The following is a 16,559-nucleotide window of genomic DNA, read 5'->3' on the forward strand; positions in this document are numbered from 1 at the left end:
GAAGAGATCGTAGATCAGGATTGAGTGCAGATTCACCCCACCCCCCACACAGCAATATCGATTGTAGTTTGTAGAAGACACTGACCCTATAATTCAGCAGACTCTATCCCTAAAATGCCTACAACTCGCCCTGCCTAAACACTCCGACCTGTCCCTCAATTCTATCCGGACACAAATGGTTTTTTCCTGCCTATCTTTCCCTAATCAGCAGCCAGCACGTTGATGTGTGCTCTGTCCCTGAATCTAAGCAGCATAATGACGCCGCTGCGGCTGCCTCGAACTTATAAAGACTTGGTCACATGCTTCAGACGGCCAATCACAGCTACTGAGACATTTGCAGGCATGGCTGGGATGGCTTAAGGCACACCAGTTAAACGATTGTTGATTGGCTGTTGAAAGCCCGCCATGAAAAGAGCGCCAAAGCATGCAAAACCCGGAAATAAAACGACCAAACACGGATTTTTACCCGAACATACAGTAAAGTGTCCGTGTCCGTGTTCGGGTACAAAAAATCCAATTATTCGGTACGAACACGAATAATACAGTCCGTGTTCGCTCAACACTAATGTTCAACCTTACTGTATTTATGAAATGTAAAGAAAGGGCACGGAAATGTTTAATAAAGGTAACTGTATATCCCTCCACTGCCTGGTTATTAAGCCAGTTCTGAGACATTGATTATATGGGCTTTACAGGCCACTGTTTATTGACTGGCTAACCTTGCTTGAACATTAGTTAGAAAAGCAAAAAAGCACAGATGCAAACCAAAAGTTGCAAATAACTGAAAGTTTTAGATGATAAAAAAAAATATAGGCCGTCTGCTTCAAAATATTTTGTGATGCTTCTTTGCCCTTGTTTAGATTATGGACATGTCCACTCTTGTTGGAGTTGTGCAACTGCTATCTCTTTTCTGCTTAAGTCTTATGCAGGCCATACAGGGAACGAATTTCATTCCTGCAGCCACAGGTTGCAGGAAAGAAATTTGCTTGAATCTCCCATCAACACCAACAGTGTTGACAGGGGAATCCCTCGCACCAAGCCATTGTATTTTCCATGCGAGGAGAAGACAGTGATTATTGTTAGCGCCTATATCAGCCACTAGCGATAATTGCATGTAAAATCCAGCAGGCTGGTTGTACCCAAATTGATCAATCGATCAACTTGGTGCATTCAGCCTGTCCATACATGGTTCCAATCTCAGCCAGTTCAGCACCATCTATGGCTGGCCTTAGTCACCATGATACATTGGTGGGGCTATGCAACCAATGATTCAGCACTTGGCAAGTGACTAGGCACCAGAGGGCTGCAGAATTTGCCCTTTTTACCTTTAAGACTAAAATGGGCAAAATGTGACAATAAAGGTTGTTTGTTGCAGTGCTCTGTTCTGTTTTAAAGCAGCACAGGCACACAGATGTGATACACAAAATGCACATTAGTTGCGTGTTTTGCATTATGCCTGTACGCAAATAGCTTTGTACAGCAGCCTTTATCAATAAATGTCTATGTCCAGCTATACAGAGCTCTAAGACTTCCCGGATACCAGAAATACGCATGTAGCCTTATCATACAATGATGTTATGGGGGGATTCTGACACATTTGTGTATTATGTGTCTTGGCAATGGTCCTTTTACTTATTTGATATATTTATATGGCTTCAACAAAGTAATTTTCTTTACAGAGTAAACAGAACAATCCTTATAAGTGGAAAATTAGCACATACAATAAATCCATGCACTTGGGATTGTTTTTCCTAGAAGTAGGTTAATTACCAGTGCTTTGGTGGACTATGACTATAAACTCACATGGACACAAGGAGGACATTATACGAATGAAGGCACTGTTCCTGGGAATAGTCCTTTTGTACTCGAGCCTGTGGTATCTTGTCCTCAGATCTACCATTGGCATTGTCAAGCAATAGATATCATAGTCTAAACCATCCTTATTATTTAAAAAAATAAACAAAAATTCAGGATGTGTTAGTAGCGTAGTGTTGATGAGTGTAGATGAAGTGCAATGTATTTTTAAATAGATCTAACAGAAAAGCATGCCTGCCATCTTCTGGAAAAGTAAAATATGAGTATGATTATAGGGATAATTGTGTTTAAAATGTTTACTATATTATTGGGCATGTTCTCTTATCCTAGCAGCAGTAGCTGTTGACCTAGATATGAAGGATGATGATGAAGATGATGGTGATATAAATTCAATCACTAAAATCTAAAATAAACTTTAACATGTTAACGTCATTTCAAATGTCATTTTTAATAGTTTGAAATTTACAGCATTTATTAAATTAATACTTGGTAATCCTGCCATTAAGGTCACTTTAAAAAGCATTCTGCGGTAGTTCAATTTTCAGAGTACAACCAAGCAGCAGTTTCTAAGTATTCGGAAAGCAATCCTGCCACCTCCTGAATGCCTGTTTTTTTTTTTGCTTTATTTGTTTTTCCAATTTTTAATGGAATTAATGTGCCATGACCATGAAGCAAGTGTTTGTCGCTCGGTTGTGGTGCAGCCCCATTGACCCAGTAGACTTAAATGAGCAAATTTGATATTTTATTTGCTGCACCCATGGCAGGTGTACAGCCATGGGTGACTGTACAACTGCCATGGGTGCATGTAGAAGGTCTGGTTAATCCGGTGAAAACAATTTAGCCTACCATTATATACAAAGTATAATAAACAATTTGTTTTTGGCACTGAGAGAAAATTCTTGGAATATGACCTACCTTAATACAAAATGTTAAAGGTACTCAACCATAAACAAAATATATAAATAGGGTGAGGTAATAAATTAAAGTAAGATTACATTTTCTTTTAATTTATTTTGAGTTGTTTTTGTTTTTATTGTGAGCTGAAAGCCCCTCTTTCAGAGCTACTGCACCAAGATCTCCATGAACTCTCAGTCCCTGAAAACAAACATACCACACATTACTTCTATGTGATCGTGTTAGGCTGTTTGCGCCTTCAATCAGAGATTGATGTATAACTATTTACTGAGTCCTCTTCTCTGCTTTCTCAATACCAGAGCAACGTGCACGAGCAGACAACAGAGAAAGGCGGTTTATGGGCTCTGTTTTTGCTGCTCCTCCTCTTCCCTCCTACCCTTCAGCTCATACTCTAAAGAGAAGAGAGGTAAAGGAACGTCACCATCTTCCAGTAAGCCTTAATTTCTTTATATTTATATACAATAAAGTTCCTATATATTTTTTGGTTTACTCTTTGTACACCTATAGTGTAAATACTAGACATTATCCAACATGTAGTTGTGGTATCCAAATTATTGATCTACTTGAGTCTCTGGACTTAAAGCCCAACTCCACGATATATTTTAAGGGCAAAGATCTCACCTCCAGAATATCTTAGGTGGCTTAAAGTATAAAGTCAAAACATATTTCTTAGCTGTGGATAGACTATTGAAGGGTCGGGGAGATTCACTATTTCTTTTTGTCCTGGTGAACACTGAAGCAGGAAAAAACATGAAATTCAAATTTGTACTGTTGTTTCTGGAACAGGAGGTGGGGGGGGGGGGGCATCCTGCAATGGTGACAACTGTCTATGAGGGGATTTTCCCTCACTTTGGACATATTTTCTCACTTCCAGGCCACAAAGTGAATGGAAGTCTCTTTAATGAAACATAGACAGCTCTAATAGATTTTGCCAATTTTTTACTCTACCCAATGCTGAGAAAAAAGGTTTTACCTTTTGAAATAATTTAATGCTCTGTCACCTAGCCAAAAATGAAATAAAAATTTTGAGTTTAATAACCCCTCAACTGTGCAACATTTATTGTTTTCACAACATGTCTGCCTCCGCTAAATTACACGTTTGATTTCATACTGGTACACTGAACTGAAATTTGCATTATTTATGTTGGTTTTTGTAATTTTTCTGTCAGTATGCTTTATTTATCCACATTATAATTCACGTTTATTTATACTTTTTTTGTGTAAAAATCATTTTTAGAGGTGAGTGAATTAATCTATGGTAAATCTGGCAAACCAAAAGAACCTGATCTTTCCAGAATTTTTCAATTCAATTTAAAGTTGTTCAGTCATGAGAAGAGTCATGTGATTCATACTTCTTAGCAACCTGGGTTTAAGGGCATGATTCTTAGTTGATAGGGTAAACTGGGAGGGGAAAAAGAAACCGGAAGGAGAACCTGGTCAGGTGAATTGTCAAAGTCACATGACCATACTCGGCTCCAATTATGGAGTTTTCCCTGCTGCATGGCAGAGAGAACTCTGCAAGTCCACACTGTAGTTTGCATTTTAGGCTGCATTGAGGAGTAATACTGGGTGTCCATTGTAAAAAGGCTTCTTAAAGAAGAGAATCAGCAAACTGAATAGGACCAGATTAACACAATTTCTCAATACTGGCCCAGTTCTCAGATTCATTCACTAATCTCTACTCATGTTGTATAGTCTGCCAAAGTGTATGCCACATTTTATTTTGACATCCATGCATGCTTTTAATGTGTTTTACCACATTTTATATTCTTAGTATAACAGAACCCGTCCGTCCTCCCCTACTGAATGTTGCCATTTGACCCCATGGAGTAGAAAGGTATTTGAGAACAGCAAGTTTAAGTGTTTCTCTTCCAGATAAAAATGACAATGCTCTATCCTAATATTAACGTCTGTTACTTCTTTTCTAACATCCTATATTTTCCTATTGAGTCCTCTTTATTTGTTATAGTGTATATGGTTTGAGATAAGGTCAGCAAGCTTTTAAGGAATTATAAAAAAAACATAACTGATTATGTATAACTTATGGGTCATGTTTTTACATCATAACCATGCAGTGTGTAAATACACTCCAAAATAAATATACTGTAAATATACTCAGATCTACCCTTTATTGTTCTCAAGCTCTTTCAACCAAGATGTTTTTCATTTCTTTGTTCTTTATACTGAATTTTCTATCATCTTTTTAATTATGTATCTGGCAGTTGTCTGTGTTCAGAATTACGAGTACAAGTACATTTTATTATTTAAGTTACCTGTTATATTATTACCTGTTATTTAACCTTCTACATCTATCTAAACTACCGAAATCTGAGCATCACACTGTTACTGTTGAGCTGAATGGGCCCTTCCATATTGCTACATAAAGCAGTATATAGGATATACTTTTCTGCAAGGGAAACTCACTTTAGTTTATACTTTTTTTAATTTATACAGATTTTCTTAAAATATAACTAAAGACTAAACTTTTTTTTTTAGTTTTGGATAGAGTGAAGAGGGATTCGAATATCTGTCAAGTTTTTATTGCTGTTTGTGCCCCTCTCCATTAGAGGGGATATCTTCATTCTAGTTCTGGTGACCCTGATGACAACAAGGGATTCTCTCACTTTGGAGAGATTTCCTCTCACTCCCTATTTTAACCATGAGACAGGAAGTGAAGGTAAATCTCCCCTGTGGGACACAGAGGCTAAAAAAAAAAACTTACATGGGTTTTAACCCTCCCTTACTTTATCCATTATGAAAAAAAAAGGTTTGCCTTTAGTTTGAATTTAACCAATTCATCCTTTATTGAAAAAGAAAAACCAGTAAGGCGAAAAACAATCAAATTATAGGTTGCCCAACAATTATTCATGTACCAAAATAGTAATTTGTGGCCACATTAAAACAGTCAATGCTCCACGCTAAAAATAAAAAGACTTAACTCTATCTAGCAGCTGTATGAAATATCAGTGCATACAGCACTCTGCTATATAATCCCTCAAAAATCTATCTCCTCCAAAGGTCAAAATAGTAAAATATTCATAATATATAAATATATCATATAAACAATGTGAATCAATATCAATTTATTGTCAAGTCCAAGTCAAGTCAGGGTGTTTATTAACAATATATGGTTGGTTGAGTTCAATATATGAAAAAAATACACAGAAAAAATGTATAGAAAAAAGTATTCTACCATCAGCACAACAGTGCACTTCCTCCAGGGTTCTCTTTTGTGTGACCCTCAACCATAGAGACCATCTTGTGAAAATAAACTCACCAATTCCAGTCGACCCCTTAAAAAAATTAAGCAGGTTAAACAGTGCTGTTTTTTTTTTAATCGCTTGGGAATGATCCTGTGCTTCCTGTTTACAACTTCCAAGGACTCACTATCATACACAAAAAGCAGAACAAATCTGGATAGTATAAAAACCCCTCAAAGAATTGTTAAAAACAATGGAGAAAAATGTACAAAACGCAGTGCTCAGCCAAGCACTAGGATGCAAACACTTAGTCCTCTCCAAATCACGCACCACCAGCTATTCACACGTGGAGCCTGTAATGATTTCACAGCACTTTGCTCTACCCAGTGCAAATTTGTCTCACACAGACTTTGTTAGAAGCAGTCAAAAAAAATAAAGAGAAAAATCAAGAAGAGAGTTAGGGATACAGTTGCCAGCTCTTGCTACTGAGTCACTCGCCAAAAAAAACTGCAGACCTTTTATAGTTAGTCTGGTCTTGCTACATCCCTAGTGCAGAATAGGCACCACTCTGACTCTACTAACAAGCATAACCACACAGACCAGTAAGTACAAGGAACATCTCCAGCTACTGCGATCAGTAATAAAATAACACATCTCTAATACCTAGATCGGTGTTTCTCAACCCTTTTTTCAGTCAAGGCCTTTAAAATTATGGAGAGCCTCAAAGCACCCTTTAAAATTATGGAGTCTGGAGGCACCCTATTCTAAAATGTAAAAAACTATTCTAATAATTTTACAACTTATCAACTGATGATGTCACTGCTTGTTAGGATGCCAATGGCTAGAAGGTCATAATGGTGCATAATGAAAATCTGTAGACTTGTTTTTAACCAAAAAGCAGACTTTATCCACCTGAATTGTATACAATTTTTGGAAATGTTTTGAGCATTTTGACCAAGGCACCTCTGAAGAAACTTGAAGGCACCCAGGGTGCTTGGGCACCCTGGTTGAAAAAGGCTGACTTAAATAACAGTAAGATTTATCTCTACTGAGTTCATTACGGTTGACAGACACATAAAAGATCACCTTGGAGGAAGTGTACTGTTGTACTGAGGATTGAATGGCTACTTTTTCTACACACTTTTTTTTTTACAGATAATTATATATTGGGATCAACAGATTTATATTGATAATGAACACTGAAATTTGTTTTTTATTAAACATTTGCACTTGAAATTGAACTTTTATTGATCAACATTTTTGCATATCATACCTATATATGTGATCGTTGTGAACATTTTGTAATATTTTGCACATTTTTTGAGGTATTGTATATGGGAGCACAGTATGCATATATTTATTTGTGGTCACATACAACACCTGGTTTGAGCCACCTCAAAATTTAATGGGAGAAACATGCAAATATATTGGGCCACTACTTAATGCTGAATAAGGCTATTTGTGTTGATGAAAAATAGTTACAAATAAAGTAAATCTTTAACAATGTGAGTTTAGCATATACAGGGAATGCCTGATCACCAATATACTACACCATTGCTCCTTACAGAAAAATCATAATAGTTTATTAGAGAGCAGTAAGATCACTATACGGTCATTGTCCAGGGGTCTATTGTAATTCAGGGAAGAAGTCAGCAACAAAACCTAGCCTTTTCCCCTTAAGCACGCAGCAAACTTTCTCCCCCTGAGTTACCTAGGAAACAAAGTCTTTTGTGCTTGTAGTTTGTATGAGCTATTCATGTCTGCTGGGATTGAACACAAAAGCTGCAGATGAGGGAAGAAAGTAGTAAAAGTTGTATGATTTTCTGCAGAGATATATTAAAAATCCTATTTCATGTGGCATTTAAATTATATGGCCAGGAAACACTGGAAAGGTAAGTGTCACTCCATGCTATTTTAATATTCTTAAGATTTTGAAGTCTGTAAACTAAGAACAGATGGGAACTAGCATTAGTGAGTAACAACATTCAATGGAATATCCAATGCAGAATAGTTAACATAATAGAGGACAGAGTGCAGCATATATTTGGTGATTAACTTTAAGGACTAGAAAAAAATAAAAACAAAATGAGATTTTAGAATTTAGGAATGTACTCTTAGTCTAAATTTTTACAGATCTTTTTTTTTTCTTTACAGTGGGGATTGTTTACTACTAACTGAAGAGTGCATAATCTGGTGCAACTCTGCATAGAAACCAATCAGCTTCCAGGTTTTATTGCCAAAACTTAATTGAACAAGATGAAGTCAGAAGCTGATTGGCTACCATGCACAGCTGCACCAGATTCTGATCCAGTTTTAGTAAATCTCCCCCGATGTGAGTAAAATATATTATTTCATGCATTTCATTATCATGTTCTATCCCTATTGCTAATCCTTTTCTTCTGCAAGAGTTCATAGAAGATTAACCTCTACTTTTACTCTCCTTTGACTTTTTCTTTTCTATTTTTGGTGGTTTGTTATTAACCATTTTTTCCATTTCAAATGTTAACATTAAGTGTCTCTGTTACTATCCTTATGTATGTGGAATATAAATATATGCTTTCCTTCTTTTTGCTCTGGTTCCTCGCTGACAAAACAAACATGGATTAAATAAATTCCTGGTGAGCTTGCAAGCTTTTATAAGGCAATACTAATGTATGCAAATTTTACAGGCTCATCCACCTCAGGATGAAGATGAAATGATTTTAGGACAAAGGCCAAAAAATCCAATTCCTAATGTTCCATCAACACTGGATAAACAAACCAACTGGAATAAAGCATTGCCTCTGCCCACCCCTGAGCAGAAGATGAAACAGGAGTCCCACGTGATTACATCATGCATTATCCCCATCAATGTTTCTGGTAGAGTACCTAAATTAATTTTTTTTTTCTAGAAGTAAAAAGTAAATGAAAGGTTTTAAACATGCAATTATCATAAAATGTAACAATATGACATTCAATATATGTAAATATGATAAGGCAGCAAAATATAGGTCTTTCTTTTCCAGGAAAAGCAGTGGCTCTTACATAAGCTGGATACACACTATCCAACTTTTGTGGTTAGATTTCCTTCAGATTTACCTTTTCTATGTAGTGCAAGGGTCTGCCTGATTGCATACAAATTGAAAGTGTTCAGGTTTGACCTCATATTATATGGTTTTGGTAAATCTAAAGGAAAAAGTCTTCAGAACATCTTATAGTGTGTATGGCCCATTAGTCTTTGCTCACAAACTGTTCATGTGTTGTAATCATTACAAAGTTCTTGTTCTTGGGGTACCTAGGTATGTGATTCCAGTGAATTATTCAACTCACCAGAATCCAACCATACCTAAAATGTTAGATTTTACTGGATTGGCTCCAGTTTCCTCTGCAAAGTTTAACAATGTCTAAAATATTCAATTTGCTCAGTATTTTTTTAATAAGGAAATTATCAAGTAGGGTTCTGCTTAATAAATGTTACTGAGTAGTCAGAAGATGTAGTAAAATATTGCTATTTAAAATAAAATAAAATCTCCAGGAAAGCAGCTGTTTACAGTCCTAAATACATATAAATGAACTGATTTATCTTTAAAATGATTAAGATTCTGTTGATCCAGTTTTATGATCCAAACGCCACTGCCAGGCAGGATAGTTAGGTCCTGGACTTCCACTTCAGTAAAGAAATATAGTTAGGTCACACCCTCAGCTTGCTAAATGAATAATGAAGAAGCCGCAGAACACAGCTGCTGATTTGCAAGGCAGTGGTGTCACTAGTTTGTAAACTGATTGCCTGCATTGCTATAATACTTGGATGTACAAGACTAGTTTTCTTTGAACTGTACAAAAAATACATTTGTATCCAACCATTAATCACATTTTAAATGCTTTTTTAATGATATATAAAGCATTTCAGTTAGTAAACAAACACAAACTGATAACCCTTTCAGTTTTTTTCAAAATGTTATATTCGGTAGGGGTTGTAGTGTTTGCCATCAATTTTTCTAGATCTGTCTATGGAACAAAAGCAGTGTTTGAAATGAGACAGAATAGTAGTTTAGAAAATCATCTGATCATCACGTGGAAAGTCACTGCAGAATGGTGTACTTTTGTATATTAGAATTACTGACTGAAAATGTTGTCTGGTTCTGTAGGAAAACTATTTTGTCTTCCAATGACTCTTTAAAGGTAGGGAATATCTTGTTCATATATCACTGTCTAGTTTCCTAATATTAATACTGATTCATTTAATAAACTGGCGAAGTGCTAATATCCATTAAAATAACAAATCACGTGTTTGTTAAGCTTTACAAAATGTCACTTTAATGCAAGTTTTACAATATTTTGCCATGTCTCAAAATATGTATTTGTATTGTAATGAGCATTATAATGGGAACAGGAATTTTGATGGCTTAGGATACTGAACAATACCAACAATTCTTTAGCATCACACTTGCAGGATAGCAGCTGTAATTTGTGCGTTGTTTTTTCGTTTGCCACATCCCTAATTAGGTAACATTGGTTTTATGCTAATAAATAGGATTTTTAATATGCTAGTTTATATTTACAAAACAACTAACCTAAATAATGAATGAAGGAATAAATGAATGAAAGAAATTAAACAAGTGCAGAAAACAAAGTACAGTGATACCTCGGTTCACGAACTTAATTCGTGAACTGACTGTGGTCGCGAACCAAATTGGTCGTGAACCGAGGCACATTTTCCCATAGGGTTCAATGTAAATCCGGTTAATCCGTTCTGACCTTTTTTTTTTGGTTTTTGAAGCACAAAAATATGAAACAAATTACAATGCACATTAGTACAGTATAGTAATGTATAAAGAGAGAACACTAACCTTGCTTGAGATGACTTCTGGCATGGAGGAAGGCAGGTGGGAGGCTGTGAAATACAATACAGTAAGTACAGTATTGTACAGAAGTACTGTACAGTATTGTACAGTACAGTACAGTAGTACAGTACAGTACTGTATGTGCTAAAAAGCACAGCAAAAAGCAAAAAGTGTCTTCACAGTACTCACAGTACTTCTTTCTGTGTCTCTTCTTTTCTCCACAATCTTCCTATAGGAAATCACAACCATGTGACAGTCTGGAAATAGCATTAAAATGGCCGCGGCTCCTGTTCATGAACCGAAGCGGAGTTCGTGAACCGGAGCATATTTTTATGAACTTTTCTGTTCGTGAACCGAGTTGTTCATGAACAGAAGCGTTCGTGAACCGAGGTATCACTGTACTTATTCCCTTTTTTCCCTTGATTGGTTATGCATTTTCTTTGCATGTTGCAATTGTAGACACAGCTGTTTCTGTGGAATGCTGGTTCACCCTGAGAGCTTAACCCTACGTTTACACCAATGTGCTTTTTGGTGCGTTTTGCAGAAACGCACTACAGTCCATTTAACATTGTTTCCTATGGTACATGTTCACATCTATGCATTTTTCAGCTGGTGCATTTTTGGAAAGGGTTGAGGACTTTTTTCTTGCAGCAGATTGCGTTTGTGTGTATTAGAATGTTAATATTAGATTAGAATGGAGTCACACCATAAATGCAAGTGTTGTGTTTTTGATGCATTTTCTTTTTCCTTTAAAAACACTGTATGTAGCTGGTTGCTAAGGAACGGGCTGGGAAGCCGGACGCCACATCCTTAACAACCGATGAGCCCTCAGCTGTCAGCAGGGTTTTCCGCTGACAGCTAAAAAAAAAATTGGCGGCAAAAACATTTGGGAAAAAAGGCGTGGGGTCCCTCTCCAGATCCATACCAGGCCCAGACCCAAAGGGCCTGGTATGGATTTGGAAGGGAACCCCACGCCAAAAAAAAAAAGGCGTGGAGTCAACCCCAAAATCTTTTTCGAGCATGCAGCCCATCAGGTCAGGAAAGGGAGGGGACTAGCGAGCGCCCCCCTTCTCCTGAACCATACCAGGCTGCATGCTCTCAACATAGGGGGGGGTGCTTTGGGGCAGGGGCGCATTTGATGGGGACAAGTGCCTCTTCCCCAAAACCCTGGACTGTGGTTGTGGGGGTCTGTGGGCGGGGAGGAGTCTTAGATCCTGGCCCCCCATGTGAATACGTTTTGGGTACATTGTACCCCCACTCATTTACCAAAAAAAGTGTCACATAGAAAGTGTCACAAGGTGGTCCCCAGATCCTGGCCCCCCCATGTGAATTAGTATGGGGTACATTGTACCCCTACTCAATAACCAAAAAAGTGTCACTTAGAAAAAAACACAATCGCAGTTTTCCACAAATCTTTGTGGAAAACACGCAAAAAAAAATGTTCCGCACTCATCGAAGGCTAACCACCGACTGCCTGCTCCCCTGTCTGACAGTTCCTAAATAGGTAAGGGGTGGGGCTACCTGGCAATGTCACCGGGTAGCCCTGCCCCTTAAATATTTAGGAAACTGTCAGGCATGGGAGCGGGCAGTTGGCAGGTAGCCTTCGACGAGTACGGAGCTTTTTTTTTTCCGCCCCAGTGGTCCAGCGGGCAGCATGATTGATGGATCTACATCAGGGAACATTATTTTTGGATTTTTAATAAAGGAATTGTCAAAAACTGTGTTTGTGTTTTTTTTCTATGTGACACTTGTTTTGGTGAATGAGTAGGGGTACCCCATATTCATTCACATGGGGGGACATGATCTGGGGACCCTCTTGTGAAAGGGGGCTTTCAGATTCTGATAAACCCCCTGCCAGTAGACCCCCACAACCACAGCCCAGGATTATGGGAAAGAAGCCCTTGTCCTCATCAACATCAAACTTGGGGAAAAGGTGCTCCGGGGAGCACAGAGCCCTCCCTGCCCTAAATCACCCCCTCATGTTGAAAGCCTGATATGGTTCAGTAGGGGTGGCGCTCACTCGTCCCCTCCCTTTCCTGACCTGCCGGGCTGCATTCTTGTATATGGGTCTGGTATGGATTGTAAGGGGGACCCCACACCATTTTTTTTTTTTATTTTGGCGTGGCCCGAAGGCCTGGTATTAATCTGGGGAGAACCCCACGCTGTTTTTTTCACATTTAGATAATGACTCGTCGGTTGTTAAGGACGTGGCGGCCAGCTTTCCAGCCTGCTCCTTAGCAACCAGCTATATACAGTGTTTTTAAAGGAGAAAAAAACACAAAATGAAAAATGCATGAAAACTGCATGCAAAATCGCACAAGAAAATGTGGGTTTAAAAAAAGCTAAACACACTGCAAAATGTGCCTGAAAAACACATCAACCGCAACCGCATAGATGTAAACCTAAACTAAACTGAAATTTGCATTCCAATGACAGAAATGGGTCTCCTGTTCTCACATGGCCTCATGCAAGGTTTGAGCATGACAAGATATTTGTACTGTGTAGGCAAAAGGCAATAAGCAAAGTAATAATAACATTTAGAAAATATTTTACTGTCATTTTTTACCACAACAAATATGTTAGAAATGTCAAAACCTTTAAAATATTAAGTCAGCATTTTTGGGAAACAAAAAAACCTTTCTGTCTAAGGCATATACAAATTGAGTAAGAGTTTCTTATTAGATACCTGCACATTTTTCGACAATAGTAATAATGTGCCCTGGGTTATGATGAGTTCTTATTAAGTGCTAACTCCTAAAGAAGGGCTAAAGTAATTCATTTTTGTATTTCAAATATACACATGAAGAAGAACAAAATTATATGATATTTATGATAGGTCTTTTTAAACTCAGTAACTCAAAGCATCCAATCAGAATTCACTGTAGTAAGACCAGTTAAAGCAAAATGTAACCCTGTCTTTAAAATAAACATTTAAAAATTGGCTCCCAGGGGCTTTATGTCATAATGTAGTAGATTGAAATAACATGATTTTACTGCCATTCTTTACAACAAATATGTTAAAAATGTCAAATCCTTTAAAATATTATATCAGCATTTTGAAAAACAAAAAAAAAACCCCTTCAGTCTAAAACATAAAAATGTAGTACACATGAGTATTTCCTAATAGATACCTGGAATTTTTTTGACAACAAATTTTTTTGACAACAGTAATAATGTGCCCTGGGTTGGCATCGATGAAGCCAATATGAAGAAGAACAAATGTTAGCCTTATTTAGTGATGAGTTCTTATTTTTGGTGCTAACTCCTAAAGAAGGGATTAAGTAATGCTTTTCTGTATTTCAAATATACACATGAAGAAAAACAAAATTATATGTATGATAGGTCTTTTTTAAACTCAGTAACCCATAGCATCCAATCAGAACTCACTGTAGTAAGACCAGTTAAAGCAAAATGTAATCCTGTCTTTAAAATAAAAATAAAAAATGGCTCCCAGGGGCTTTATGTCATAATGTACTAGAATGAAAGGCACATTATAGCAGCTTTGCCGGACAAATAATCTTGCACTCTCATCTGTCATGGGTGCTTCCATCCTCTCCCACTCTTCTTTCTGGGTTTGAACTCTTCAGCCGCTTGATTGAGCATGAGTAGCAATAATGTACATTAACACTGACATACAGGGAAAAGCACCGATGACAGAAGAGACCATCTGAGATTTATTTTTTAGAGTTAAATTTTTCTGTAAAGTTAGATTATGATTGATTGTTGGGGGATACTGCACTTAGGAATTAATAACAAAAACCATGAATTTTTGTTGAATAATGTCACGTGTGACTAAATGTTTAAAAATGTTGGGAAGATTTACGAAAGTTACACTGGCTTGGTCTGAGGATTCTGGGAACAGAAAAAAATTAACAAGGTAAACCTGAAAACCTACCTTAACCTACGATGTGGAAAACCATCACATATATGCCTAGTACACACGGGCCGAATATCGGAGTGACATAGGCCGGTTCAATTAAAATCAGCCGACATGTGTGTATGTCAGCCGGTCCAACAGAAGCCAGCTGTTTTCAGAAGCCGGCTTTAGTCGGACGAGCATGCTGGAAAACCAGCAGCCAACCGGCTCCTGATCAGCGCTCTCAACCAATGGCTGAGAGTGCTGACCGGAATGTCCTGGCGGGGGGGCATTCCCCTGTCAGAACACAACAGCTCAGCGGGAGAGATGGCTGTACTAACGTCGGACTGTTAGTATAGCAGCTCCAACCAGAGCTGTCAGGTTTTTTTTCGTTCAAATGGCTGGGTTGAATGAAAAAAACTAGTAGTGTGTACCAGTCTTTATAGCAGGGGTCAGCAACCTACAGCCCACAGGCCACATCCGGCCCGCCACCACTAAATGTTTGGCCATCAGTACCCACGTGCACCCAGCCAACAGACATTTTCGCTGCTCTCTTCTTCTTTGTACAGCGGCCGGTATCACAGTCCGAGATAGCGGTGGGAGCTGCTAGAGTTAATTTTTTACATTAAACAGCAGGTGATTGGTTGGCGGGCGATCCTAGTAACCAATCACCAGCCTGTTAATGTAAGAAGTTAACTTCAGCAGTTCCCGTCCCCATCCAGCCAATCTCTGTTCTGCTGTACACCAGTGTAAGACAGGAGAGTTCTACCTACACAGTGGGGGGGGGCTGCAGGGGACAGAGGACACTGCTTTGGGGGCACAGAAAACTTCTATGAGGGTAGGGGGCAGAGAAAACACCCTATTACCCCTGGGGAGAGAGACCCCTTCTCATCTGGGGACAGGGGCCCCTTCTCACTTGGGGAAAAAAAACCCTTCTTCCCTCGGGACAGGGACCCCATCTCCCCTGGGGACAGGGATTCCATCTCCCCTGGGGACAGGGATCCCATCTCCCCTGGGGATGGGAACCCCATCTCTCCTTGGGACGGGGATCCTATCTCCCCTAAGGGCAAGAACCCCATTTTCCCTAGGGACAGGAACCCCATCTCCAAACCATGCTGGCTGGCAGGGTTGATGCCAGACACCCTTGGGTGCCAGGATGGGGGAGGGGCAGTATGATCTGAATCCCCAGCCACATTCTCCTTCTTTGTATTAGTGAAGCACCTTAAAGTGAGGTAAACCTGTACTGTTATTATTACTATGTTAAAACTATTATTATCTTAATTTATTAGAAGGTGAATGTGGCCCTCCATGCATTTACATACATTGAATCCGGCCCTTAAGTGGAAAAAGGTTCCTGACTCCTTCTCTGGAGGGATAAAAGTAAAAAATGTTTGACCTCTAGCTTTCCTGTACTGAAACAAACCAAGTTACACTAAGCTTAGTAGTAGCCTTGGAGCTATTTAGAGGCTAACTGTAAACAGCTGATCAATGCACTTGCAAATCAGGGACCCCGAATGTTGGTAACCATTTTTGACCTCACCATATAGAAGTAGAAATATCCTTTGAAGTCACATATAGTGAAATTGACAAAGTTAAAAAAAACACTTAAATTATGAAATCTACCCATTATACAGACCTAGCATGGTATAAAAATTTTCAAGAAGAGACACACTGTATTTGCATCGTAATAAGGACATTTAGTAGACAGAAGCCTATCAGTATATGCTTGGAAATATTTTCAGCTGCTTCAGTAAGTGATATAATTCAAACCGCAGTAACCTCTAGCAGGTCATCAGATCTCAGTTTTATATAATCAATCTGCTTAAACATCATTTATGTTTTAACGCCATGTGTTACTTTAATGGGCATGTTCCCTTTGCCCTGTTAAATACTCCTACTACCGCTTTCCATTTAGAAAGCTACAATGAATTATTGTCTTGATTATGTAAA

General features: G+C 38.3%; 1 protein-coding gene across 4 annotated transcripts in view; it reads left to right on the plus strand.

Moving 5' to 3' along the window:
* The window catches only part of NHS (NHS actin remodeling regulator), a 286,415-nt gene that overhangs the window by 257,364 nt on the left and 12,492 nt on the right, over positions 1-16,559 (plus strand). For 2 of the 4 annotated variants that reach the window (XM_082246759.1, XM_082246761.1), the window contains exons 3-5: positions 3,030-3,160; positions 4,505-4,567; positions 8,600-8,789. In XM_082246759.1, coding sequence (XP_082102885.1) covers positions 3,030-3,160; positions 4,505-4,567; positions 8,600-8,789 — 384 coding nt within the window. Of the gene's footprint in view, positions 1-3,029; positions 3,161-4,504; positions 4,568-7,386; positions 7,823-8,599; positions 8,790-16,559 lie in introns of those variants that run through there. The other 2 variants (XM_082246760.1, XM_082246762.1) reach the window with 2 other exon arrangements.

Source organism: Pelophylax lessonae (genome assembly GCF_965119305.1).
Source record: "Pelophylax lessonae genome assembly, chromosome: 2".
NCBI lineage: Eukaryota > Metazoa > Chordata > Amphibia > Anura > Ranidae > Pelophylax > Pelophylax lessonae.